The sequence below is a fragment of the Fringilla coelebs genome (genome assembly GCF_963513975.1).
Source record: "Fringilla coelebs genome assembly, chromosome: 6".
NCBI classification, from domain to species: domain Eukaryota; kingdom Metazoa; phylum Chordata; class Aves; order Passeriformes; family Fringillidae; genus Fringilla; species Fringilla coelebs.
Window position 1 is genome coordinate 34,038,640 of NC_140034.1, and position 27,069 is coordinate 34,065,708.

At 45.6% G+C, this 27,069-nt stretch overlaps 1 protein-coding gene across 1 annotated transcript; it reads left to right on the forward strand.

Moving 5' to 3' along the window:
• Positions 1 to 247: 247 nt before the first annotated feature.
• PLEKHD1 (pleckstrin homology and coiled-coil domain containing D1) lies at positions 248 to 26,418 on the forward strand (the record flags this gene model as incomplete). The annotated part of the gene is made up of 13 exons (XM_084208080.1): positions 248 to 396; positions 7,469 to 7,562; positions 8,461 to 8,550; positions 9,057 to 9,133; positions 13,857 to 13,948; positions 16,692 to 16,744; positions 18,738 to 18,832; positions 19,755 to 19,848; positions 21,114 to 21,292; positions 21,754 to 21,886; positions 23,624 to 23,768; positions 25,716 to 25,865; positions 26,258 to 26,418. 13 exons carry the CDS (start codon positions 248 to 250, stop codon positions 26,416 to 26,418), a joined length of 1,512 nt encoding a protein of 503 aa, XP_084064206.1.
• Positions 26,419 to 27,069: the final 651 nt, after the last annotated feature.

The window sequence follows — 27,069 nt, forward strand, 5'->3', positions numbered from 1 at the left end:
TTCCCTTGGGCTGGGATGTGTGCTGTTTGCAATGCATCAGGAAGTAATACGCAATGAGAAAAGTCTCATCATCTGTGCATCAGGGAGAGAATTACTGACTGAGTGCTGAGCAGTCAAGTTATTGATTCAAACCGAAGCCCAGTCTCTCTGTCTGCTGGGCTGGTTACATCCTGCTGGTTCATTGCATTTAATCGGATTCCCTGAGCTGCCACGCAGAGGGGGTGAGTTAGAACCAGATCCATCTACAATGTTTGCTTCAAAATCCAGTTCTGTCTCCCCTTCTCCGTCCATGGAACAGGCAGATTCGGATGCTCTGGACATCAGCACCAAAGTGCAGCTGTACGGTGTGCTCTGGAAGAGACCCTTTGGGAGGCAGTCAGCTAAATGGTCCAGGAGGTAAGCCACAGTTGCTGAGAGATGTTCGGGTAAAACACAAAGCCTAAGGGTTCTGGGATAAGTTAAGAGACTGAGTGCTTGTCTCTTCAAGTGCAGCCAGCCAGGCAGAGGTTGGGGTAAAACTTGGGGCATAGCTTTCCTGCTGCTCTGAGTCTGCTTCACACACGTGGCACCCCATTGTGCTCTCTTCTTTATCTGTCCGGACCTTGAGCTGTGTGCTAATAGAGGCTAGCTGCCTCCTCTGAATTATTATGATAGTTTCATGAAAGGGGAAGAGTCTGTTCATGTATTTTGCCCCTAAACTGCCTGACCTATTTGTTTTGGCACTCAAAGCTCTTTGAGCCCTTCGGGTGTGAGATGGCAGGGCTGAGCTGACTGCGTGGGGGTCTGCAGTGTGTGTGTGTGGTCTGCAAGGGTCTGTGCACAGCTCCAGTACTGCTGTGCTGCCTGACAGCGACTGTGTGCTGGGAACAGCACATGCAGACTCTTCCCTGGGGAGAAGGTGGCTCTGAGTTCTCTCCCATCTGGTGTTAGGGAGTTGTAAGCTGCTGTATGTTGCCTATCAGCAGCCAGGAAGTTTGGAGCTGGAAAGCGTTTGCTATAACCTTTAACCAAGGACGGAAGTATGTTCTATAATACTGAAGTGGTGGGTCAGTTTTAAGTTTAGAGTTGGTGTAGTTTCTTAATGCAAATCACTGAATCTCTGGCACTTACCTTTCGTGGGTAAGTACCTTTGCTGCAGTCTGCAGTGTAGATACAAACAATCCATTTCTAAGGCCAGTTTTCCCAGCTTTGCTCTCTGTAGTAACCATAGTGCTGCCCAGTCTGTGAAGATGGCATAGCCTAAAAAAAATGTTACTGGGGAAGCAGTTTTGTGTTTGTAGCAGTCTTTGACCTGTGTGTTTTATTCCCTCCCATGCCAAGAACAGCCTATTTTCACCCAGAAAAGAATTTATGCTGATGCTACCTACTCAGCTCCCAAATATTGATAAATAAATGAATTATGCCTGGAAACTACTGTGATTGTGTTACGGAAAAGAAATTGACAGAATAACAGAGGGGAGGATAATTTGTCATGGAGGAGGCATTCTTAAAAGGCTCTCCCTAATAAAAATTTCTTGCAGGCAAATGGCCCATCTCTGTTCCCTCTGTCATTATTTATTTAGTGCTGTTCTATTCCTGGAAGTCACCCCCATCTTCAGCAAGTGGTAAATGTTTTAGTGGTAGCAGCTGGGAACAGAAAGGGAGGTGACTATGGGGCAGGGGTGATGTGGAAGGTTAGTTGCAAGCACAGCAGTTAAGGGTCCTGGGGGACCAGACACAGGTCAGTTAGAGGTGAACATGGAATCTGTAGGGTTTGGAAGGGAGTGCTGGGGTAAAAAGACTTGAACAGGAGGAACAATGTGTTGTTGGTTTGTTTGTTTTATCATGGGAGAGACTTGCTTTAAAGTAAAACAACCTCGTGTGTTATTATAACAAATCATTAGGGGGAGATAAGGAGCGATTCATTCATTTCCCCCTCTTTTTTACCATGCCCACCAACACATAGCTGGTCAAGTACATTTTTTTATGAAAAGGAGAAGAGATGTTTCCCACTCCAGTTAAATAAAAAAAAAAGATTGACTATATCTGGATGCCATTGACGACCTGGTCTTTGCTAAATGTATGTTTTGTCCTGAAATCTTGGACAACTGTACTACTCCCACTTCCAAGGAAAGTCTTTCCAAGATATGGGAGATAAAACTGTCTGTAAGGGGAGGATTGATCTCATCAGGCTGTCAGCCATGAAGATGGGTCTATGTGGGAGATACTTGATATTTACTGGCATGATCCCGTTCATTTGGCTGTAGCAGCAATACTTCTAGAGAAACTGAGATGAAAAGCTACTGTTTCAGGGAAGGATGGCATCTGAATAGACAGCAGATGAAGGAAAAAGTGTCCAGGCATGGTGTCCAGTACTTTGGTGATGGAAATCCCAGGTTTTGGAATTTCACAGCAGTAGTAGTTATTCAGGGAGGAGGGAGGGATAGCAGAGCCTTGTTTTAGTCAGGGCCAAATCTGATGGCACCTGTGGAGACAGCTGAACTTGACCTGGGGCAGCTGTCTGGAGCACTTTCAATCCTTTCTTTTGCCCATGCAATGGTCTGCTCTGAAGCCCAAATATAATTGTGTGCTGCCTCAGGTATTGTCCAAGAGTGGGCTGGATGCTTCTGGACCAGTGTAGCTGTGTTTATCTGCCAAGGCTGACATCTGAGCATACTGCCTTTCAGAGCTTGATTTTTGAAATGCCATTAGCAGCATCCTAATGCCTATCTCTTAAAGAAAGGGAGGTCTACTCTTAATGTGAATTTTCTTTCCTTGTAAAGTAATATCCTTCCAACAGAGAAGCACCTGTCTTCTGAGTTTAGTGGTGCTTTTGAGCAGTCTAAGCTTGGGTCACTGCTGGAGTGGCTTTGGAAAATCATATTCTCAGTCCCTGACTAACAGTCCTCCTCTTCTGAACAACTGCACCCCATTCTTCCTTCCAGTGCTTAACAAGCAATTTAGTCTCTCCTACTACAAAAGTTTTACCGGTAATGGCACCAGCCTGGCACAGAGGCTGGAGTGAAATGCATAATGTGTGTACCTGCCCTTCATATGACATTAATAGGGTGCTGTAGCTTTCCAGGATGGAAGTGGCAAATCCTTGTTTAATTTGAATAATTCCAGTCCCATGTAGAAATATCAGGCTCTAAACTGTCACCATCCATGTCTGAGACTTTGGGGTTCAATGGGACAGTGCCAGGAAGGGGCATCTCTTTGGTGGACAACTGAACATCAGGAAAGCAAGGTGAAGCACAAGAAGAGAGAGAACAAAACAAAAAATATGCCTATATCTCTCCATAAATCCATTAGAGATGACAGGTTGGAAGGAGGGAAACAGAGCACAGTTAAGAGAGAAGTTTTTGTCTTTTCTTGAACCAGTCCTGTCTGTGGCACTGCAAAGCAGGCACATAACCTTGTTTTCCACAGTGGCTACTAACAGCCACTGTGTGTGGTCACAGGCCAGATGGAAAAGATAATTGTTTAGGGCTGCTTTCTGCTCAGGACTCCCTGGGAATGACACAGCTGCAGAGCAGCCTGCGTGTGTGGCACTGGGCAGCAGGGGCTGCAAGACAGCAGTGCTGTGAGAGCGTGGGCTTCCCTCTGCTCCTTGTAATCCTCCCGTTTTGCTGCTTGTGGTCAGGAGGCATCCTGAACCTCTTCCCACTCCCTGCCAGGCTGGGCATGCTCTGGCTGCCAGGGCAGGAGGCAGGTGGGAAACCTGGAGCTGTCCGGAGAGGAAGAGCGAGGGGCAGGTACTGCCAACTCTGATCTTCATGCTGATAATGATCATTTGCCCATCGGTTTCCTGAGCTCCCCCTGGGGATGGAGTACTGGGCTGATGTAGTAAATGGGATTTGCCCCCTGCTCCTGGCCCAGAGAAACACCTTCAGAATAAATGACCAAGGAGACTGCTGCAGTTTTATAGTGTAACTACTTCATCTGGGCCATTGTCATGTCAAAAACTTGTACAAAGATTAGCTAATTAATTTCATTAGCCCTCTGTAATACAAAGAGCACTTGTTCCACAGAGATCAGGTATCTCAATTTGTCCAGTACAGAGCTGTTGTTTCTGCTTTACATCCGAGTCACTCAAATTGTTACCATTCCTCTGCTATTCCAGTTTAATTACACTGTGGTTTCAGTGGTTCCTTGGAGCAGGATCCAGCAGCACAGATGGGTGACCAGAGCAGCTGACCACACAAATGTCTCTTGTATTACCTGTGCTGCTTGTGGAGTGTGGCTGTGCCAGCCTGTCTCACCTCTCACACCTTTGCTGCTGTTCTCCAAGGTTTTGAGCTCTGCTCTGTTTCTAAATTGCTTATTTTTTGGGTTCTTGTTTGTATTCAAAATCTTCCCCTGCCTTTACAGCACTCCCTTTTCTCCTGCTGACACATCTGTGCCTAATTCTGACACATGTTCAGTGTCTCAAGTCCTCCAATCACAGTCCTAACTGGGTGTCTCTCCCCATTCTCCCTTGGCCATCTTCTCCCTTTCTGCTCTTACTCACCTGGCTGCTGCTTTAGTCTTCAACCTGCTCTTGAGTCTTGTAACTCTCTCTATTATTTTACTTCATCCCTCTTTTCACCATGCTGCATCAACTGCCCCTGGATTGTTGCATGGAGACTTTGTCCTGAAGATCATTTAAAGTGATGGTCTTGGTTGCTCTGGTGTTGCTTTCCAGGTAAAGATAGATGAGGGAATATGATCTGAGCATAAATGCATTATGTGTACAAGCTAACTAGATTTTCAATGTTTTTCCTTCATTACTTGCAGTGGCATTTTGTTCTTATTATTTTCTAAACTCTTATTTTGTGTATTTTCATTCCAAATCCCCATATTTTCTCTCCACATCTGTGAAATCAGGGATCTAAAACTTCATTTATCTGTGAGAGACACATCGATTTTCAGAGACTTGTGCTATGTTTTGCTCTTATTTTTGCTTTGATTTGGTTTCCATCGAAGCATAATCTATAATATGAGGATTATCAGCACTGAGCAGTAAAAAGTATGTAACAAACTAAACCCCGGCTTTAACTGGGGGAATAACATTTAGATTAAAAAATCACACAGAGTTAAAGATCAATATCTTTAACTCTCTGGCAAACATTTCTTGAGATTAGTCAGACTGAAAAGAGTGTTGAAAATGATGATTTGGCTTTCTCTGTTCCATGTGGTGTGTTGACTTTTGGCATCTCTAGATTCATACTTGTGCCCACAGTATCTGGTTCCCTGTGACTCACTGGACCAAGCACAGGCCATTGAGCAGGCAGATTTGCTCTTTTAAGATGCTATTTCTGTATTTATAGTGCAGATAAGGCAACACTTCTCTCTAAACAATGAAGTCCTACTTGAACTAAATAGAGAGTTGGAGAAAACAGAAAGATGCAGCCACTCAAAGGAAAACTTTCTTATAATGACTAGAGGTGTGAGGAAAAATCAATCAGGAAGGTACAAGGCTGCTGTTCACAGAAGTGATGTGGACAGGAGCAACCAGGAACAAGCCTTGTCTGCTCTCTGGAAGTCTCTGATGCCTGTCTTGCAAAGTGCCTGCTTTTCCCCACCTCTGATGTCAACATGAACAGGTGTAGATGAGAGGGCAAGGAGAAGAAAAAAAATTGGGGAACAATAAGTGCTGCTGGTGTTTGTATGTTCTGAAGTTTTCTGGAAGTAAATATGCACCTGTCCAATGACTGTCACTTTGAAACACTTTGGAGAAGGTACAAAGTGGTCCAGAGCTTGAGTTTGCTGCAGACTTTGAGAAGTTTAGCTTTGTTCTTTTATTGCCCCAAGAGCCTGTGGTCTCTGTTTCCATGGCATTTGGCAATTTGGCCAGAGCCATAGCGGAAAAGCAAGAGACAGAAGCTGATGGAAGCAGTAAAGTTTTCACCCAAATAAAATTATAATAATTCTTTATAATTATATATATTATTTTATTATGAGTATAAAAAAATCTCTGCCAGCTTCAATGTCTTTCTTTAGCTTTTGAAACTAAACTGGTATGAGATTGCTGTGCTCTTCTGTACTGGAGTCAGGACTTTGCTCCATCTGACAGCCCATCCACTTCAGGGGAGGACTGGGGGAGCATGGGGGCACATGAAGGCATTAGAATTGTGCTTGTGGATCAGCCCCCTTGGCCTGTAGCCCATTACTAATGGTGGCTCCAAGGAAAGGTGCAGGAATGCCCAGGCTGCACTGCCTGTGGAGATCTTCTCTTGTTCCCTCCCAGAAACAGGAGGGTTTCTTGGGAATGTTCTTATTATTCACAGAAATGCCTTATCCTTTCCAGTTTCCTCATGATTTCTTGTTCTCAGGACCACATGAAAGTGATTTACACAGCTGTGTTTTGTGAAGTGTAAAAAGGCATTTTTAAATAATTTTCATGTTCTTGCCTTTCACTTTCTTTCCAAATCCCTCTTTCTTGTATCAGAAAATATGTACAGAACAGAACAATACATTTTCTTGGTCATTTATTCTTTTGAAACTTCCCTACTACACTTGTCCCCATTTTTTTTCCAGCTGCTCTTCATAATTTTTGAGTGCTGCAGAGATTTAGACCAGATTGAAACTAAGTCAGCTGTCTCTCCCCTGTACCACTGCCTGCAGAGTACGTGCAACCTCAATTTTTGAAGAGAGGAGGAACCCTCTCAGGGGCATTTCAAAAATCCAAATAAGTTAAAGGTGGCACTCTTTTAATCATAATTTTGAGGACCCTCTCAAGTAAGTTAGAGGCTTGGCTTACAGAAGCTGTGGTATTTTGTGGTTACTATACAGTGATCACCAGAGCATGCCTAAGGCTAAGTGAGCAGAGCAAGGTCTATTTTAATGTTACATGTTTGAGAAAAAAAAAATATTCAATTTCCTTTGTAGTTGTGAAGGTCAGTGACAGGAGAGTTTGCCAGGTGCTCTGCTTAAAAATATCTCTCAAATTTATTTCTGCTCTGGAGTGCTTCGGTGTCTAATTTTTGCCTCAAGAGTCACTTGGGGATGCTAGGCTGTGATTCTCTGTTAGACTGGAAACATTTCCCTCTGGCTTGTGCTGAGCTGGGAGGGAAGAGGGTGGCAGGCAGCATATTGCAAAACAAGCATTTAGTTGGTCTTAGCCCACACAAGAGACCCTTGAATAAAAGAGCAGCTCTCTCCAATAGGTTAAATTCAACACATGAGCTAGAGAGGGCACACACCTAGAGGTGCCAAAAGTCTGTGGTCCTGTCTGGGGCACAAAGTGCTGTCCCAGTGCCCTGAGAGCATGTGGTTTGCCCTCAGCTCTGGTGGGTGCCTGCTGGGGTGAGCTGCAAGCTCAACTCGGCTCCTGCTGTTAAGCACGAGCTCTTGGCTGTGAGCAGAAGTGAGGCTCCTCACCGTAGTCTTAGGTGGGAGTAGCAAACTGTGCTGCTCAGAAAGCAGCTTTAGTTAGGTGGGGATTTTCTTGTGCTGTGAACCACAACCTCCATTTCACCAGAATGTATTTTCCTTCACTGTCTCAAAGGTTCTTCATCATTAAGGAAAGCTTCCTGCTGTACTATGCTGAGAGTGAGAAGAAGAGTTTTGAAAGCAATAAATACTTCAATATCCATCCCAAGGTGAGGAGTGTTTGCACAAGGAGGGAGTTATTCTGTTTCTAGCATTCTCTCCCCCTTCCTCCATGGGCCCAGCAGGTGATGAAGAGGTAAGTCCCAGACATCTCACAAGTCCAGGGAATCCTCAAAAGAGAGAGAATCATGTTGGTACCTTTTCAGAATATTTAATGATTCAGCAGGCATATGACTTCTATTTTTTTTTACCTGATAGTAGATATATCCCCTTATTTTCATAATCTAATCAACTAATCTTGTGGCTATAAAAATAATGTTGGCAAAGCCAGTGGTGGGGCTAAGAGCTCCATTTGGCTCTTGTCCCTAACCTGTACTAGCACTTGGCAGCAGCTGATGGCCCACCTGCCCTCAGTACCTGAGTGCCCACTGTAGCTCCACAGGGACCCTGTGCTCTGAGCTGCTTTTGTCCTCTTTAGTCAGTGAGCTTCTGAAGGTGCTGATTCCTCCCATCCTGGCTGTCACAGCCAGGCGCCTGCCTGCCCCACACAGCACTGTGGGGTTTGACTGCTGACAGTGACTGCAGTGGGTGCACAGCCTCTCTCATGGTACCACACTGACTCTGCAACATTTGCCTCTCTTGGGAGATCACTTCCTCCTTGATGAAACAGTTTCTGCTTCCGTGTTCTAGCTAACAGCTTTCCCTCCGTGCTGAAGGCAGGACTGCCATCCTTACCCCCTTCCAGACACTGGCTGAGGGCTTCCTGGGGGTGATGAGAATCCCTCTGCTTTGCAGGAACTGTGTGTATTGCACCTCCCAGGGTAGCCAAGGCAGGCAGGGGCCAACAAAGTGACTGAAAGTTCAGCTCCTGGTTAGTTGAATCTCCTGGTTAGTTGATACTTATAGTTGATTTTTCTGACTGATTAGATTGCTCTGGTTTATCTCCAGGGTGTCATACCCCTGGGAGGCTGCATTGTGGAGCCCAAAGAAGAGGCCAACATGCCCTATGCCATAAAGATCTCTCATGAAGACTTCCATGTAAGTAGATTTCTTTCCTTCTAAAGACCTCCTAACACCACAGAACAGGTTAATGCTGATGAGCAGAGCTGGACTGGCAGACTTTTCCCTCCCCACCAAGGTATACCCTCTCTGGACAGACTATCCTGAGGGCAAGGGTGACTTAGCATCCCAAGTCCACTCAAGACTTTGCTGCTGCTGCTGCTGCTTTGACAACCAACAAGGAAACCTGCAGTTTCTGACACCAGGTTTTATGATACTAGCAGACCAGTGGACAGATTCTCAGGAGTCCTGGAGCCCGTGTTGCCCTATCAGTGTTATTCCAGCTGTGACTGTTTGCTGTGTGCACACTTCCCAATGTGTGGTAGGCCTAGGTTGTATTTGCTCCCATGTGATGCTTCTTGTGGAGGTGGAAGGCTGTGGTGGGCTCTCCTCCCACCACAGCTTCATGCCAGGAGTGCACAGAGGTGCATAAGGCACCAGCCTCTCTAATCTGGGTTTTTTTCCCCTCCCCTCCCCTCTTCCAGGGTAACATTGTTCTAGCAGCCGAATCAGAGTTTGAGCAGGCTCAGTGGCTGGAGATGCTACAGGAGTCTGGAAAAGTGTAAGCTCCTTTCTATTCCTTATTTGCTTTGATCTGCTCTGTAGGTGTATAAAGGATAAAGAGGAAGAAACCTGACTAGAAGGGCTATGGGGAGTCAGACAAGCTTCTCAAAACCAGTGAGAGCTTTACTTGCCTCCTGGACCCATCCTTACTCTAAAGAGGAGTGCTCTAAAACTGATGGGGAGTTTCCCATGTTGTTGTGCAGTGTGTCTCTCCACTCACCACCCCAGGCTGTCATCTGCCAAATGCTGATACACTGAGTTCCATCTGCTGTCCCTCTCTTGTGCCTCAGAGATGTGGGAACTCTCCTGGTCCATTTTGTGTGGGAAGCAAGGTTTGCAGGCTTGACGGAAGTGGGGGTCAGACAACCTCTCCCTATGAATTTGGGGTAAAGTAAGAGCAGAATAGGCAAGGCACGAAGCTAGTGAGCAGCTGCCCATGTGGCTCTATGTCTTGTTATGAGCAGGGACCTCACCAGCACAGTTCTGATCAGTAACAGTAATTGTGGTGCAGTTCTGTGGGGTGTGCATTCCTTCTGCCCAGATCTGTGTGTGCTCAAGCTGTGCAGCAGCAGGATTTGGCCTCTCAAAACAGTTTAATTGTGAAGTGTGGAGATGGCCTAAATCCCAGGAGAGGCAGTGCAAAGCATTTCCAGTCCACCTGCAGGGGGGAGAGGGTTTGATTGCTGTCTGCATTCAATACTGGTTCACACTCTGCTGAGAATGCTGGACAGAGATTTGCAGTTTGTTGGTCTCCAGCTCTGCAATCCCCCAGCACCCAGGAGCCTGACAGTGCAATGAGCAGCTGTTCTGCAAAGCCAGAGCAGGCTCCTTCTAAATCTCAGCAGATGCAGGAAGAGATAACACTAAAGCAGGGATTTGACTCTCCCAAATGAGATATAGGAACTTCCTGGGTTTGTAGCGCAGAGCCTACCATCAGCTCTGAGGCTTAAAGCAATGAGCATTTTGCTCTGCCCTTCCTGGCTGCGTTACATGTGTGGTCTCTTATCACTGTAGGGACAGAAGTGGTTTAACTTGTAATATAGCAGTGTGTGCATGTATGTGTACACGTTAAGGCAATATCTCAGTTAATTTCAATGTGTGAGGCTCAAAATGTAGCTTTGTAATTAATGGGGAACCTAATGTTATGGTGGATCAGCCCCAGCCAAGCTCTGTGCTGCAAGCTCTGTGTTTGGCTGTGGTGCTGGGGCAAGCTGCCCTCTCCATGGCAATGTATGAACTGCTACACAAAGCTGTCAATGAAGTTTCATGGGAGCAGGAGTCCTGTGGGACACAAGACCCAAGGCAGAGGTCTGCCACCCCCTTGGCACGAGCAGCCTTGGCCACTGCAGAGGAGAAGTGACAGACACAGAGGTAGCCCTGGAGCAGTTTGGAGATTTTTATTGAATAGCCCAGGTCCACACTTGCCTCTGCCAATGTTAAGATCAACTATTGCCAAGGGCAATAATTTGGGACCAAGTTCATCTTTCAGGTGTGTATGGGAGGGAAGGAGGAGGGCAGCACAACTCAGGACAGGTATGCACAAATAAGTCCTGCGTTGCTGCATTTGTCACAGAGCCAGCCTTTTCTCTAGCCCATGCTTTAATATTCCAGCACTAGTATTTAAAACAGTAGCTAGAAGTGGCTGCTATCATACAGCAGACCACCTGCACCTAGTTGAAAATCCACTTGAGACACCTTTCCTCCCCTCTTTGCTTCTGTTCCTGCATCAGAGAGTGGCGCAGCTCCAGTGCCAGTCTCATCAGTGCTGATGGTAGCCTGCATGTGAGGAAAAGTGCAGATTATGTGATTTAATGGGGTCAGACTGGGAGCTAAACAGCAGTTAGAAAAGCCAGCATGGGCCAATAAATTGATCTGCAGTGAATAGAAAAGCTAAAAGAATACAATTGAATTATTCTAGGCAATCTGTTATAATATTCTTTTGTTCCTAGATGAAGATTGCACTGCCAGTGGCACCGCAGCACCCTAGCTGGGATCATCCTGCTGTTTTCATAATTATGTAAAGTTGACCAAAAAAGCCCCAACAAAAAACCAAAAACTTACAAACAAGCAACTTTTTTGAAAAAAAAAAAAGAAAAAAGAGGAAAGAAAAGCGCCCAACCCCAAAACAAACTCCATAGACTGAGATATGGACATAGGCAAAGGAGGAAAAACAAATCCAGCCTGTATCCTCTGTCCTTTGTTTCAATTTTGTTCACTGCCTCTTCCCATCCGGGGTGAATCTGGTGTGCGTGCCTGCACAACTCCTTATTGCCTCCACCATCAGTAAGCTTGGTGATCCCTTCAGTTCTTCACTCTTTTCCAAGCCTCCTGCCCTGATAGGGAAATGGCTTATTCAATGCAGAGGGGAACTGATGGCATCCCCACACTTCCAAAATGTTGTGGCTTGGACTTACCACACTTGCCAGATTGTGAAAGCTTTTTGGAAATGCACAAAGGGCTGACTCCCAGACTGTCAGGCTCTCTTCCCACGCAGAGAGGCTTTGCTGCTGCTGGGGGGGAGAGGGACACACATAACCTCTCTCTGTCCACAGCAGCATTCCCTGAACAGGTAGAAAGTAAACTTGGTGGGCAATGCAGGAGAAAAAAATTAACATAGCACTTACATCCTGCGGGCTATAAAGTGCTAAGTGTCTCCAAAAATTGGCTGTGGGCGCTACCAAGAAAGGTAAAATGCAGTGAAAACTAAAGATATGTTCCCGGTGCTGCAGAAGGACTGGAACAGACAGTGATTGAGGTGTATATGTGATGGAGATTCTCTATAGATTTGGGTTTGTTTTGGTTTGGTTTTTTTTCAGGCAGGAGCTTTCTACTTGTCCTATGAGCCTTCCTGGCCCTGTGCTTTCCAATACTTTAAGCAATGTAGCTTTTTCTGATGAGAAGTTATTTGGCAAGAAATAAAAAAGAGAAGAAGCTCTTGCTTGCCCCTCAGCTGAAGGTACCTCATAGCCTGGTACCTCCCTGTAGCTGTGGTTACACCAGCACTGGTGCCAGCAGATGTAGGAATAAAAGCTTAAATGCTACGTGGTGATCCAAGTTCATTTTCAAAGTCACACAGCAGTGGGTGCAGTAACCTTTGAGTAATAGACAGGGAAATGTCTTGTTAGTCTGGGAAGGGAGGGAGTGCTGAAAAGGTGAATCTGTAAACAGACACCTTAAAGACTACAGATGTTTTGATACTCTCCATGTGATCATATGATAAACTCTGCCATTCCCCCCTCCTGTCCTGACTTGTTTGCTTCTCTGGGATCAGATTTGTCCTGTAACAGGGAATATTAGTGAGAAAACACATTCACACCCACAAATTCTCACTCAAGATGAAAATGTCTACCTGTGGGCAAAACAGCACCTTTTAAATTAGTGTTCTAATTTCCTCTCTACTTTAGAAATAGCCTCATTAGCTGACAAGAAACACATATATCTGCAAAGAGCCTGGGCTGCTGGAGCTGTGAGCTGCCTGGTCCCTGGGGTGGTGTGTGTTTAATTTATTCGTTTGGATTTTATAAGAGACAAAGTACAGCTTGCCTTGAAATCAGAGATCGCCAAATTAACAGTTTCCAAAAAGCTACAATTTCAAATTGTTCACAAAGAGGCCCAGTACAGGAAGCTTTATAGATACTTAATATTTATAAGATCCCTTAGGATTTAACAAAGATGACAGAATTTCTGGGCAACAATTGCTGTTCCTGTATACATATCTATATAAGCATACTGGAATCAATTTTAGGTATGTTTTAATGTTATGCATTTTATATGTGTAGATTTTTTTCTAATGAAACATGAATAGAAGTGAGCAGCAAACTCCATTTCTGGTTCTATTTTTGGTTTTTGTGTGTGCTTGTCCTTAATGTTTAGTATCTGTATTAAAGCCTAGCCTGTCTGTGAACTCAATCAGTAATGGGTATCTGCTCCACAGGCCCTTTTTTTAGCTTTTCTTCATAAAGTGTTTAAGAGACCTTGAGATCCTCTGGCCGGTGGCCCTACAATAACACAAGGTGCTCTTTGAATATGCCTGCTGCCTTTAACATTCCCTTTTTGCCAGCATCTTGTCTGGCTTTTATCTCTGGTTCTTCATTGTCGGGAAAAAGCACTTGACTCACAGTGTAGGGCCAGACACCAAGTCCTAGTGGCTTACAACTTTAGCAGAGGAGGGGTTGATTGCTTCCAGGATGCATGATGGATACGAGAAAACTGAAGGTAAAAGGCCATAGGAAGGATTCAATAAGTGGTTGAAGTCTGAAGGGGAAGAGTGACTCTAACAGCAAAAGGAAAGGCTGCAGAAGACAGTGTTGCTGGCAGTGGGAAGTTACTAGAGTTAAATCTAAAATCTGGTTCTAAAGTCTGTCATTTAAAGGGTTCCAGGTACATCCTGTTACAGTTGAAGGCTGTGAATGTGCTGGATTGGTCTGGAGAGCCCTCAGAATTAAGTTCAGTATAAAAATCTCCAAACCACTGGAAAAAACATTTTAATAGCTGTGAAGTGTTGACATACAGCCCATGAGTAAAAAAAAAAAAAAAATTACTGAATGCCAGGGAAATTTCTACAATTCATTTGTGGAGAAAAATTTTAGAGAATCATGGTCCTAGCTGATGAGAGTCTGCATGTTTGAATTCCTTGGCAGTTTGTTAGGCTGAGTCCCCTGTCCTAGTCTGTGAGACCCTTAGCTCTCTCACATTGCCTGCTTTGTGTCTGCTCTCCCTAGGACCTGGAAGAATGCCCAACTGGGAGAAGCCATGATCGAGAGCCTGGAAGCTCAAGGACTACAGCTGGCCAAGGAGAAACAGGAATATTTAGGTAGGAAACTCTTACTTTGAAAAGCCATAAAGGCCAAAATAGTAATTTTGCTTTTCCTGGAGTTGTCACTGTGGTCAAGCCAAGCAGCTACAGGTTTTCTCTGGATGAAGCTTTTGGGTAGTCAGCAGCTGAAATTCAGGTCTGAAGGGAGTCAAAACATGCAAAAGTTAAGGTGGGATCTGGACATTTGTGTGGAGTGTGAAGGAGGAACATGCTTTGCCCAGCATGCTGCAGTCCTCCGTGCCTCATCTGTACAAACATTTGCCACCCCTGAGAGGTTTGGATGTGCTGGTTTCAGCTGCTCACAGGCAAACAGACAATACCTTTGTCTCCCTCAGTCAGACAGTACCAATACTTCTGAGGTTGGTCACAGCTTTTCATGAGTTTTCTTCACCTAGCTGGTGTTTTCTTTGGTCTTACTCTACTTGATCTTTGTATTTGCTGACACTGTTCATTTTGAAAGTGGGAGCATTTACATGGGCTTGTTTGAGGTATCTAATGGCAGTGACTAATTTGTCAGTGCTCCCTCTGTAGACAGTGGAGAAAGAACAGATGAACCTGAAACAATCTTGGTATGAAGAGAGGTAGATTATGTAATCCAACCCCCTGTTTAGGAACCAGCCTCTGCATGGCCTGATACCTTGGAAGCTCTGACTGCCTTGGGAGGTCCAGTTATCTCTTCCCCGCATTGCCTATAGGAAGAGCCAAGGGAGAGCAGCCCTTTTAACCCAGATGCCCTCTAAGTTACAGCATTCCCCAGGTCTCAGATGCCTTCTGACCTGGGGACTGTGGGTCACAAGTGTGGGCCCCGTGACTTGCTTTAAATAAGATAGCAGAAATTTGGGTACTTCAGGTTGGTGATGCCTTGAGCAGGGGCTCATGCTATCTACTCCTAATTGTCAAGCCGGTGGAGGAATCTTAAGGGGCTTTTGTCATTTCTGCATCCATGCTGATCAGGGCTGATCTCAGCATATGGTCTCACATGTAGCAGTGATCCCGGCTCATGTATCCAGGCATGTTTACTCTGTCCATCTGACACCATTCACCCACACGAGGTGATGGATGGGCTCGTATGGGAGGCAGGCACAGAGAAGTGGTTCCACACTTGACAGAGGAATAACAGGGGATGCTGAGAGGAGGACCTGAAGGGACACAAACAGGAGGAAAATTAGATAGAAACAGGAAAATTTCATCAAGACATTATTTTGCAACCACCAGAGCAAATGAAAGGGCTTTAAAGACTAAAGAGTATGATAAAAGAAAAGTGGTGGAGAAATAGAGGAATACACGGGAGATATTTGGAATATCAAATATGTATCTCACTGAGTTCTTTGGTCCATGATAAGAACATTCAGAGCTGGTAAATTGTCACAGTTGGTTACTTTCTTTTGACATGAACTATTTCTATATAAGTGCTAATCTTCTGCCTCATTAGCCTTACCTTCAATGATCTGTGTCCGTCCTGTAGTCAAGCTTTGAGGTCAGGCACTGTTCCTGGAAGCAGGTCAAGGCTCTCTGGAGGAACATTGCTCTAAGGAATTTTGTGAATCCACACTGAGTTATCTTCCACCCAGCTGGGATCCAGGTTTCACTGTCAAACACGGACATTACAGAAGCCCATCAGGTCCAGGGCTTGGGTCCCCCAGGAGGGACAGAAGAGGGAAGGTGGGAAAGCCTCTGTAGTTACAGTGCATCTGTGCTGGGCTCTGCCCAGGGAGAAGAGGAAGAGAGTGGGAAAGAAAGGCAGCAGTGGTGCTCAGCAGAGCTTTGGTAATGTAATACTATTTCTCTGGCACCAGGAGCTCTGCTCTGGGCAGGAGGAAGAGGTCTGCATTCCTCCTAAAAGTAGTAATGCTGCCAGCAGCAGTAACCTTGTCAGGTCCTCAGTACCAGGGAAACCAGTAGCACCTCACCCACCCAACAAGAAGAATATAGAAGTGCTCCAGTAAATCTGCCCCTGCTCCCGTGGCAGCCAGGTGGCAGAGCTGGGAGCTAAGCCCGAGGCTTGACCACAAGAAGCATTTCTGTCTGGGTTCCTGAAAGCATGGCCAGAGCTGCCCAGGGCAGAGCCTCTGAGCTTGGAGCTGGCACAGCAGAGGTGCAGCAGGCTGCAGGGTGGGGACCAGAGCACAGCCTCTGCTGGGCAGGTGTGTCTTCAGTGGGCAAGAGCAACTGACATTGAGGGGAACTGCTCTGTGCAGCAGAAGCTTTGTGGCTAAGTTAGGGATTGATTTCTGGGCTTGGCTGGGACATCCCAAGGTGGCAATAGGGAGTTAGCAGTGCTGCCCAGAGGACCAAGGGGAGGATGATGGGCTAGGCAGGTGAGGATGGGGCACTGAGCTGCAGGAAAACTGACTGCTGCTACATGTTGTGTGACCCTCTGCACTCGACCTTTCTGTATCTTGCTCCTTATCTGTGAAGCAGAGATAAGAATATTTTCCTGACTCAGCTGGAGGATGGTGAAGGATGGTTCATTAACGCTCTTTAAGGACATTGAGAGGAAACCTTAGAATGAGTACAAAGCAATATGCTTGTTTAGTTGATTAAGTTATTTGGCAGGAGAGAAGTTATAGAACATCCCATTAGTGCCATCTCAGCCCTTGCAGCCTCCTAGACAGATACACAGAGAGGAATGGGGAATGCTGCATTTTCAAGCTTCAAAAAGTCAGTGTTTCTTGTTTGTAAATATCCTGAGGATATAAAATGCTTTTCTCTGTGCTTGGACTTCTTTTTGTCCTTGCAGATAAACTAATGGAAGAAACAGAAGAGCTATGTCTGCAGAGGGAGCAAAAAGAGGTGAGTTCATCACAAGTCAGTTTCCTTCAACTGCCATGTGACAGGGCTGGGAGGTTGGGACTTGTTGGTTTGAAGGCATGTCAGTGTTCAGGGGAGAGAGGCTTGTGGAGTTACAAGAATCTCCAGCCCACCTCTAGGCGCTGTAGATGAAGAGAGGAATAAGACCTGTGCCATGAGGTGGGTCATGGAGTGTGCATCCCTGCTCCCTTTCCCTGCTACTTTCCATGCAGCAGGTTTGTCTTTTTGACTCCAGGAGGACCAGGGAGGAAGATCAAATGAAATTCGTACTCACTGGATTGAATTACACAAGTGTTATTTGGCAGGGTCAGGAAGATTGTGGCAATTAAGACCCATCTCCACAGTTAGAAAGCAAGTAAACAAACATTGTTCTAGCATAGAGGTACTGTTGTGAGAAACAAGGAACACAAAAACCAATGTGATTTGTTCTTTGGACATAACAGAGATGAGGAGAACAAAAAATGTTGCACTAGGGAAAAATCAAGAGAGCACACCCTTAGATGTGACTGTTATACCTTAATTTACCTTAGAATAGAATGGTTTGGGTTGGAAAGAACCTTAAAGATCATCTTGTTCCAGCTCATAGGCAGGGAGGGACATCTTCTACTAGGCCAGGTTGCTTTATCAAGTTTATAATTACTTTTCAAACTATTCCTAGCTTAGAATTGCTTAATATAATAAAAGTAGCACATCCTTATATTCACCGATCCAAATCGATACCAATTTTTATAGCACCATCATAAAGTCATGGCAGGATAGCTGTGCAAATGGATTGTCCTATCACACTGTTGGACAGTCTGCATGGATATGGACCACCCTTCACAACATTGCAAAGTGCCTCATGCTCTTTTCCAGTTAATCCAGAATGACTGCTGCCTCTCCTTAGGAAAAGATGACAATGCTGACCTAGGCTTCTCAGGCCTATATTTTTCTTGCATACCTTTCTGGAGACCTAAAATCCAAAAGTGGCTTGGACACTTGCTTAGGGCTAAGCTCCTTTCGCCTTTTCAGAGAGACATCTCCCTCTGGTGAGATGGTGAGGGAGCCTGCTGCACAGCACACAGCCACAGGGAGGGAAATGACCTTGTCTGAAGATCTTGGAACAAACCTCTGCTCTTCCAAAGCCATGCATAATAACTCTATTGCCCACAAAGAGCAGATGGGGCTGGGTTAGTTTAAAGGAATTTGGTGCTGTGAAGGACTGAATGCAGAGATCTCACTGAACAGTGGTTTGACCCTCTGGGAGCCTGAAGGCTTCAGAGCAATATGCTGGGAAAGCAGCTTGAACTGTGTACCTGCACCATGGAGTAAGAGTCTTATTCTGAATTTATTCAGTGCCAGCAATGTTCTGTGACTGGCATGGGCCTGTAGCAGGAGTTCTGCATAGCAACTATGGCTGCAAGGGGACCTGACCAGGAGAGGGACCCTTGCTGAATTTTGGTTTTATTAGCACAAAGATGGTGACAGGCTGATTAAACTGTGCAAAGCTATAATTGAATAGTTTGTGTTTTCCTGCCCCAGTGGGGGTGAGAAGAAAGGCTGAGCTGGTAGAAGTATCACACTTCTAACCACACTAGCCCCACAGAAATTCTGGGGCTGCTGTGTTCTGAGGCTGTGTGGCTTTTCTGTGTATGGGTGGGTGCTTGAAAATGGTACATGTAAGTAAGCCCAGCATTCCCAGGGAGTTTTGGACCTTCTGTATAGGTGTGGCTGAGCTGACCTGTGCCAGGAGCATGTCTGAGATTTCCAGCTACTTGGTAACCTGGCTGGGACTTGTGGATGTCTGAAAATCCTCAAGCAACTTCAAATCCTTCTAATTGCCCCTGGACACAAGTGTGGTGGAGTCAGACACCCTGTAGCTCTACACAGCTTGGGTTAAATGCCATGTTAGGAGAGGCTTCCTAGGTGCTGTTAGCAGGGAAGCCTCTCCTAACTGTGTTGGCAGAGCACATTCCTGTCTTCTCTTTTGGAGCAGGAACTCGAGCGTCTGAACCAGATCCTGGAAGCAGAGAAGCAGCGTTTTGAAGAGGTGGTGCGGGAGCTGCGGCTGGAGCAGGAGGAGATCCGACGGTACGGCCGCAGGGCAGGGAAAGGACACAACTCCCACTCTGGGCAAAAGTACTGCTGTGGTGGTGGATCCAAACAGTCTGGTTTGTGCATGTAGGAAGGAGATGCTGCATTGACCAAGCAGGAATGGTTGGGGGCTCTTTACTGCATTTGCTATTGCTTGTGGCCAATAGAACACAGCTTAGCTTCATTTTGCACTCAGGCCTCCAGCAATTTAATGTCAAAGTGCTGGGACACAAGCAACCCCCAGTTTAGTTGGGGTAGCATGGCAAGGGACAGGTGCAAGAGAAGATTTCAGAGAGGCAATTAGTTCAGCTGACTGAGCAGCTATGTGGGGTCCAGACACCTGGACCTGGTTTTCCACCATCAGCTGAATAACAATGGATGTATGATGATGTTGCCTCACCAAGATTAGTTTTGTCATTTTTGAAGTTAACTATGCAAAATATTAGCAGCAAATGTACTTAGAAACATAAAGATCCAAGTACTTTGCCCCAAGTGTTGAAGGAACATTTTTTACTATCACTCTCTTTTTCTTTTTTCTTTCTTTTTTTCTCCCTAAGTAAAATCTCAGAAAAGCCAGTGTGATTTTGCAAACCATTTTTGCTCTCACAGGCTCTGCTTAGATGTGATTGCTGTGTCTGAGCTCTTTCAGTTACAACCATGGCTCTGCCCTTGCTGGAGAAGCACAGTAACTCTTGGGTAGAGTTTGATGACCAGGAGGCACAGTGTAGTTCCTGGACACCTGTAGTGTGTCCAAGGGAGGATGAGATGCTTCCTGGCAAACTCCTGGCTCTCTAGGACCAGCTATACCAGCTGATGGTTGCAGGCCCTTCACCAGGAGAGCCACAGCCCACACAGCCTGGGCACGGTCTGTGGGGCTGTTGTTCCCCTGCAATAGCTGTCACCCTTTTTGCTTCTTTAGGGAGCTGGAGCTCACAGCCCGCTCCCTTAAAGGAGTGGAGGAAGAGAAGAAAGAGTTGCGAAGCCTGACAGAGTCCTTACAGAACACCCTGGAGGTGAGTGACTGCTCCTCCCCTCTGAGTGACAGCATTTGGGCCTGAAAGCAATGCTGTCACATGGCATGAATCCAGCAGCTGCTAATGCCAGAGTTGAAGTGCTGTACAGAATGAACAGGTTCATTTGGTAGCTGATACGAATACCAAAATCCCCTGCAGAAAAGAATGAGGAATGACACAGAGCACAATTGAACCAAGACTTTCTCAGCAGTACCAGGTGATATGGTGATAGAACAATAACCAGAATAAGTTGTAGTTTAGGAGGCTTAGGTGGAACAGTAGGGAGAGAATTTTCACCAGATGGGCAGGCAGGCAGTCGGAGAGGCTGAGGAACCTTCATCATGGACTGTTGTCAGACTGTAAACAGCCACAGCTGACCATATCCTGCTGTGCTGCCAGACTGGCTCTGAGCAGCAAGCTGGGCAGGAGCCTACTGGAAGGTCCCTTCCAGCCAACATGACTGTAAGTCTGTGATGAGCTCTTTTTTTTAACTGCACCTGTCTACCTTCTGGTGGAATTTGAAGCAGCAGAGTGGCATTCTTTGTTCACAGATAGGAGCATGATTCCCAAGGAAATCATGTACCACATGGCAATCTAGGAAACAGAGTCTTGATGTTTTAAAATCTTTCCTTACTGGTGGATTTGTGGAAAGTGTCTTTTCTAAAAGTATATTTTTTGTGATGTTTCCACACAGTTGGCATTCTGAAGCTGCAAGGTCACCTTTAATGTTTGTGTCAGATCCTGCAAGTTTGTCCAAAAATCTGTTCCTTTGAGTTCTTCTCCTTGTCCGCAGTTACGACAAAAAGAACTGGAGAGCTATGGAAGTACCATTCCTGCACTAATTGCACATTGAACACTTCAGAGGCAAACAGTGTGATGTGTCCTACTGCCCACAGTTAAAAGTACCACGGAGGGGGTGCCTCCGGTTCCCACTAAGGAGCAAATGGAGCAGGGAAGGCAGGGAAGCTGCCTTCATCTGTGATGCACTGGAGAAGCACAAGGGTCCAGTCCCTGAGCTGTGTCCTTACTAGCACATCACATTAAAGGGGCCTGCTGGTTCACCCCTTCGTACTGAAGGCTGTGTTGGAGGCTTGCTCCCCGTGAAGCAGGTATAAAATGAAACCCAAATTTTGTTATTCCTGTGTTTACTTGAATGAGGCATGTGGATGTAAGGATAGAGGCACTCAGTAAGGAAGAACCAGGCAGGAACAGGAGCAGAAACATTCGACTTGGCTGATACTCACAATCTCTTGTCCCTCTTCAAGGAGCTTTCCCTGGAAAAACAACAAATGCTGGAGATGCTGGAAGAAAATGAGAGCCAGATCCCACCTCCAACCAGCCCCAGCAAAGAGCAAAGCCCCATCTGGGGACTGCACTGCAGCCTGCGACAGATTGAAGAGAAGATGCAGCAACTTCTGCAGGAGAAACTCCTGGCAGAGAAAAGGTGAAGTGGGGAAAGATGTGACTGTCTGCTGACTTGCTTTTTGGTTGCCAGCATCAGACAAGTCTGGAAGCTTGTCTGATTCTAATGGCATGAGTTCAGGTTAAAAATCCTTCAAAGGAGACAGAGTGAGGCAGGGCAGCTGAACTTGGTCCCAGCTGGGCCTGTTCCTTTCAAACCAGGACTTGGGCATGTGAAGGTGTTCATGGCCTGTCCATAAGGAGAGTTTGGTACTCCCGGGCCTCTTCTGGGAGTTGAGAATGTTCCATTCAAGAACTGTCCGCCTGCTTTCTCCAGCAATGCCTGTGTTATTGGAATGGAGCACACAGTGCTCCTGTTAGTGTCTCTTTGCTCTGGGCAGTCAGGTAGTTGAGCATGCCCCATCATGACACAGAGCTCCTTTCCTTCCTGCGAGTTGTGTTGGGGTGGGAATGGTCATCTTTGTTTGCTGTGCCATGCACCAGGATGAAGGAGAATGAGGAGCGGTCTCGAGCACTGGAGGAGGAGCGGGAGTTTTACTCTTCCCAGTCGCAAGCGCTGCAGAACTCGCTCTCGGAGCTGACTGCAGAGAAACAGCAGGCAGAGAGAGACCTCAAGGTATCCCCTGCATACGTCACATATTGCTGTCCCTGGGCTCAGAGTGCTTCCATTTTCTCTTTCAATTCGTTCCCTATCAAGCCAAGCTCCTGGTTTTATTTAGTTTTCACATTTTGGTCATAAATCTTCATTAGCTGTGCTTCATATTGCCAACTGTATCCTGGCCTGCATCCAAAGCAGAGTAGCAGGCAGGACAAGGGAGGTGATTCTGTCCCTCTGCTCCACTTTGCTGAGATCCCACCTGCAGTGCTGCATCCAGCTCTGGAAGGACATCAGCTTGTTGGAGTGAGCCCAGAGGAGCACCACCAAGCTGCTCGGAGGGCCGGAGCACCTCTCCTGTGAAGACAGGCTGAGAGAGTTGGGGGTGTTTGGCCTAGGGAAAAGAAAGCTCTGAGAAGGAAACCTTATAGGGATTTTTACGAGTACATGTAGTGATAGGACAGGGGAGATTGGCTTCAAACTGAAAGAGGAGAGGTTTAGATTAGGTATTAGAAAAAAATTCTTTACTGTGAGGGTGGTGAGACATTGAAACAAGTTGCTCAGAGAAGTTGTGGATATTCCATCCTGGAAGTGTTCAGGACTGGGTTGGATGGAGCTCTGAGAAACCTGTTCTAGTTAAAATTGTCCCTCCCCATGGCCGAGAGGTTGGAATGAGATGATCTTTAAGGTCTCTTCCTACCCTAAGCACTATGATATCATGGTAACACATGAAATTGCTATGTTATATCTATGTAGTACTACTGTTAATTTTTGTATCCTGAAGCCTGATTAATCTATTCAGTACAAATCTTTCAATTTGCTACTGTGAAAGCATAATCTATAGCTGGAGGGAAGGAAAAGAAGTAAAAGAGGAAAGTAGACACAATCAAGAATAAGGTTGATTTCAAATAAATGCTAATATGGATGTTGCAGCACTGAGCAGACATCTTCCTTCCTCACTTGTGCTCAGAAAACCAACCCTAACACTTTTAAATCTTCAGTAACCTCTGCAAGAACTTGGGTTCAAAAGCAGAGGAATCCAGCTGAGGGAGCAGCCCTCCTTTGTAACAGACAATACATTAATCTATGCAAAGGTAACTGGACAAATATGGTATTTTATTTAAATCTAAATAATGTGAAGCTTATGTTAATAATTGGCTGTTTGACGCTCAAACTCCTTATACAGAAACTTTTTCAAAAAAACTCCCCCTGAGTTAATTTTTCCTGCACCTCCAATATTTTCTTTTCTTGTAACCTTCTACTTGGCCAGACCAAAGCAAAGCTGACCTAAGCTTTGTAGTCTTTCTCATTTGCTAAACTAGTATAATATTTATAACATCTTGTGTTTTGTTTCTGAAACTAAGCACTGTACATCCCTTTGTGGAAATTGACTGCCTTTATCTCAAGTCTGTCTCAGCTGGATTGATGTCCTTCTGTTCCTGCTCAGCTGCAAGTACTTGCATTAGCACAAATTCATGTGTTGAAATACCATCTCTGGTTCCATATGGTTTATGCAATGGGAGAAAACTGTGAAAAATGAAGTCAGAGTAAAGGAAAATTACTGCAATAATCTGGACTTCAGATTCTGTTTGAAGACATGAGAAATGTCTTTATATTGCCTTGCAATATTTCTAAGGATTTCCATCACTGTTGTCTTTTCATTTTCATCCATGGCAAGTCCCTCACAGACCTTGTGAGTTACCAGGATGTTTACTGAGAAACAAGCTGTTTTCCAGCAATTCTTATTTTCTTCCTCAGGCTGAAGTGAAGGTACGCATGGATCTGGAGAAGAGACTGAGAGAGGCTGAGGAAGCCTTGCAGAGCCTGGAGCAAGGCTTAAATTCTCTGAATTGCAACAAGGAGAAAGAGAAGAAGATGAAAGCAGATGTCAGTAACTTGAGAAGTAAGTTAGTCATCCATGCTCTCTACTGATGAGCAAACTCACGGGAGGAAATATTTCTACCTATCTTCCCAGACACACAAAGAAGATTCCAAATTAGCAAAGCTGCACATAAATGTGGTCTCCCAACTTCTTGTACCTCCACCACATCTCCTCTTTGAGGAGCCATACGTGCTATGCAGGTAGTTGGTGTTTTGCCCTCAAAGGAGGTTGAAATTATTCCAGCCTCTCAAAGGAGCATGAAATTATTCCAGCCTTCTCTGTTGTGTGGAAGGCAAACCTAGAGATGAGCAAATACTTTCCAAAATGTCAAACGAGGAAGATGTGGCAGAGCTATAAAAACTGACAACTGACTAGGGCTGAGTTATAAGGAGTCCTCTGATTCCCCTCAAGGCTTTATTTCTCAGCCTTGGTTAAAAGAATATCACCAGTTCAAGCAGGCCCCTGGTGGCTGTAGCCATGTGCTGGCGGGTGACCCAGAAGGTGAAGTTTGGATCTTTACTCAGAGCTGAATCACAGCATCAGCTCAGCACTGCAGTGCCCAGGTCAGGTGTGACACTGATGTTCCCCACAAGGTATCCCCATTTCTTTGCCTTTTTTGGTTTGTTTGGGTTGGGTCTTTTTGGGTTCTTTTGGGGGGTATTGCCCTGGCATTTGGCTTGAGTCAGGCTTGGGAACTGATATAAGCAGCTTCAATTGAGTCAAATCTTGCTTGTTTTTCATGCTCAAGTTATAGTGCAGGGAGAAGTGTTTATGGAGGTGCTTGTCTGTACAGTTAAGGCTTCATTTCAGTGAAGGGTGGGTGTACTAAGCCAATACAGAAAAGACAAAAAGTCCTGTGGTATTCTGAGCACTGTTAGGTAAATAGGGAAAAATAAATGTTTAAATAGTTTTATATCTTTTCACATACTTATAATTTATATATATTTAAATTTAAAAAGTATTGCTCATTAGTTTCTACATAAGATTTCTAAATGGAGAAAAACAGTCATGATTCTGAACTTCATCCCACTGGCTCAGAGCCATGGTAAGAAAACAGAGCAAAAGTGGATGTGTTGAGCTCAGCATTCAAGTAGAGCTTCACAGGGCATAAATGAGTAACTGGTACTGAATGTCTCCTGATATTTCCAACCTTAGATTTTGGGGGATGCTTTTTTCAAAAGAGTAAAAATGTACTGATGAGCAGAGCACTAGAGAAAATAAGGGACCAGAAATGTTTCCCGTAACATTAGTCCCAGCAGGGATTGCCTCAGTCCTTCCAAGTGGTTCCTGCAGCTCTGCCCAGCCCTTTAAAGAAGAGTTTGGGCACATTAGCACCTGATGCTTTTGATCAGCAAAGGACCAGCAACAGGCAGGAGGACAGCAAGACTGGAATAGCAGAATAGACACTGGTCAGACCATAAGAGGAGAAATGGGCCAGGAAAAGCAGTTTGTGTGGGAGATTAGGGCAGAATAACGTCAGAGTTGGGACATGGGGCTTTTCTCGGAGCCCATAATATATGTAACTATGTGCTAGTATTTGCTATGCTATTAAGAAGTCCCTTACCATGTGGGCCTGTGCTGGTGTTGCCAACACCTTCCTTTTCCAGTTAGACCTGACTGGTTTTAGAAGTCCTTCAAAGAAAGTATAATGAGCAAGGCTTCAGAGTTGAGAAGTTTTATGACAGTATCAAAGGCTTCTGGCAGTTGAGTCATGAGCAGTTGTGAGAATTACTGATGTGGAATGGATGACTGCAGTTCTTTCTAAATTTGAGCATGCATTTGTTAGGAACTGGAGGTTTTTGTCACTTTGAAAATGTTCTTCCTGATGATATTCTGGAGCTTTATGCATTGTCATTCATGAAGGTCACTGTTACCTGGCTCAGCCCACCAACAAGTGCAGTCCCTTGTGACTGGTTCATTGCTTGGAGTGTGTGTCCCCTCGCTGTAACAGTGGTGTTCTCTTCCCAGAGTTCTTTGAAGAATGCATCCGCAATGCTGAGCTGGAGGCCAAGATGCCTGTGATCATGAAGAACTCCGTGTACATCCACAAGGCTGCCACTCGCCGCATAAAGAGCTGCCGCTTCCGCTGCCGGAGAACCAGCGCTTCCTGGAATGACAGTAGGTGTCGGGCAGCCTGCTACTTCACATCCTGCAGGAGCAGATATGTGCCCATGGGGCTGGCAGAACAGAAAAATCTGCAAATGTTGTTTCTATTTAATGTTCCTTAGCAGCAGAATGGAGCTACAGTGCTACTTGTAGCTTCCTTTCCCAGAGGGCAAGCACTGAGCCTGTGTACTTGTTGCCTATTTGTTTATATATGTTGAAAGCTAAACTTCTGTGGTGGTCCCGGGCCCCTAAAAAAAAAACTTAAAAATGACTTCATCAGAATGCCTAATCACAGACTGAGTTAGTTATGTTGGTCATGTGGCTCGTGAATTCTAGTGAAACTTTATCTTTAGTTTGTGTCCCTGATGGAGCATACTTACCTTTCTGTGCTGTTCTTGTTTCAGTGAAACAGTCACAGTCCTTCATCTTCTCACATGCAGAAGCTGAAAACATTGAAGAGCTGAAAGAAGCAGCCAAAAGACTCAGCCGGGACCAGCGCTTTAGGAAAACTATCTATCAAATCATGAGGTCACAAAAGGATTCTGCCTCAGGGGACAAAAAGTGACTCTTTCTGGGAGGGGGCTCCTGAGATCAACCTGCCATTCAGCTCCGCAAGTTACAGCCTTGGGCACTAGGCTCGGAAGGGAGATCTGGCATTTGGTGGGGAAGGTGGGGGAGAGTTGTATGTAGGCAATCCCTTCAGTTATTGGCTTTGCTTCAGTTTGAGTGCTCCCTGCAGCCTGGCAGACCTCCTCTGCTGATCACTCCAGACCTGTTTGCTTCAGCTGCTTACATTAAGCCATGTTTGGCCAAGATGCCACAGTCGGTGTTAAAGTGAACTAGAGACCGCAGCTTAGGAAGTGCCTCTCCTTTCCTTCCCCGTCTAGTGTGTCTGCCAAACAGAAGTGCTTCTGAGGAAACCTTTAGCAGCCTGTGTTCCAGCTAGTGTAATCTCCTCAGCTGAACACAGCTCACCCTGTTCTACCTGATCCCCTCTAGGACTTGGCTCACTGCACACCCTCAGTCAATCAGCACTTTGGTGGGGCACATTTCCTGCGGGCTGCAGCAGTCCCAGCCTCCCAAGCACAGGCAAAAGTATCAAACACAGGGCCAAACTTTTTGTCTTGATGCTACATCATTTCAAGCAAACAGCATCAACACAAGGTGAAGACAACAGGAGGATGCTATGGATTTGGGTCCAAGGAGGATCATGTAC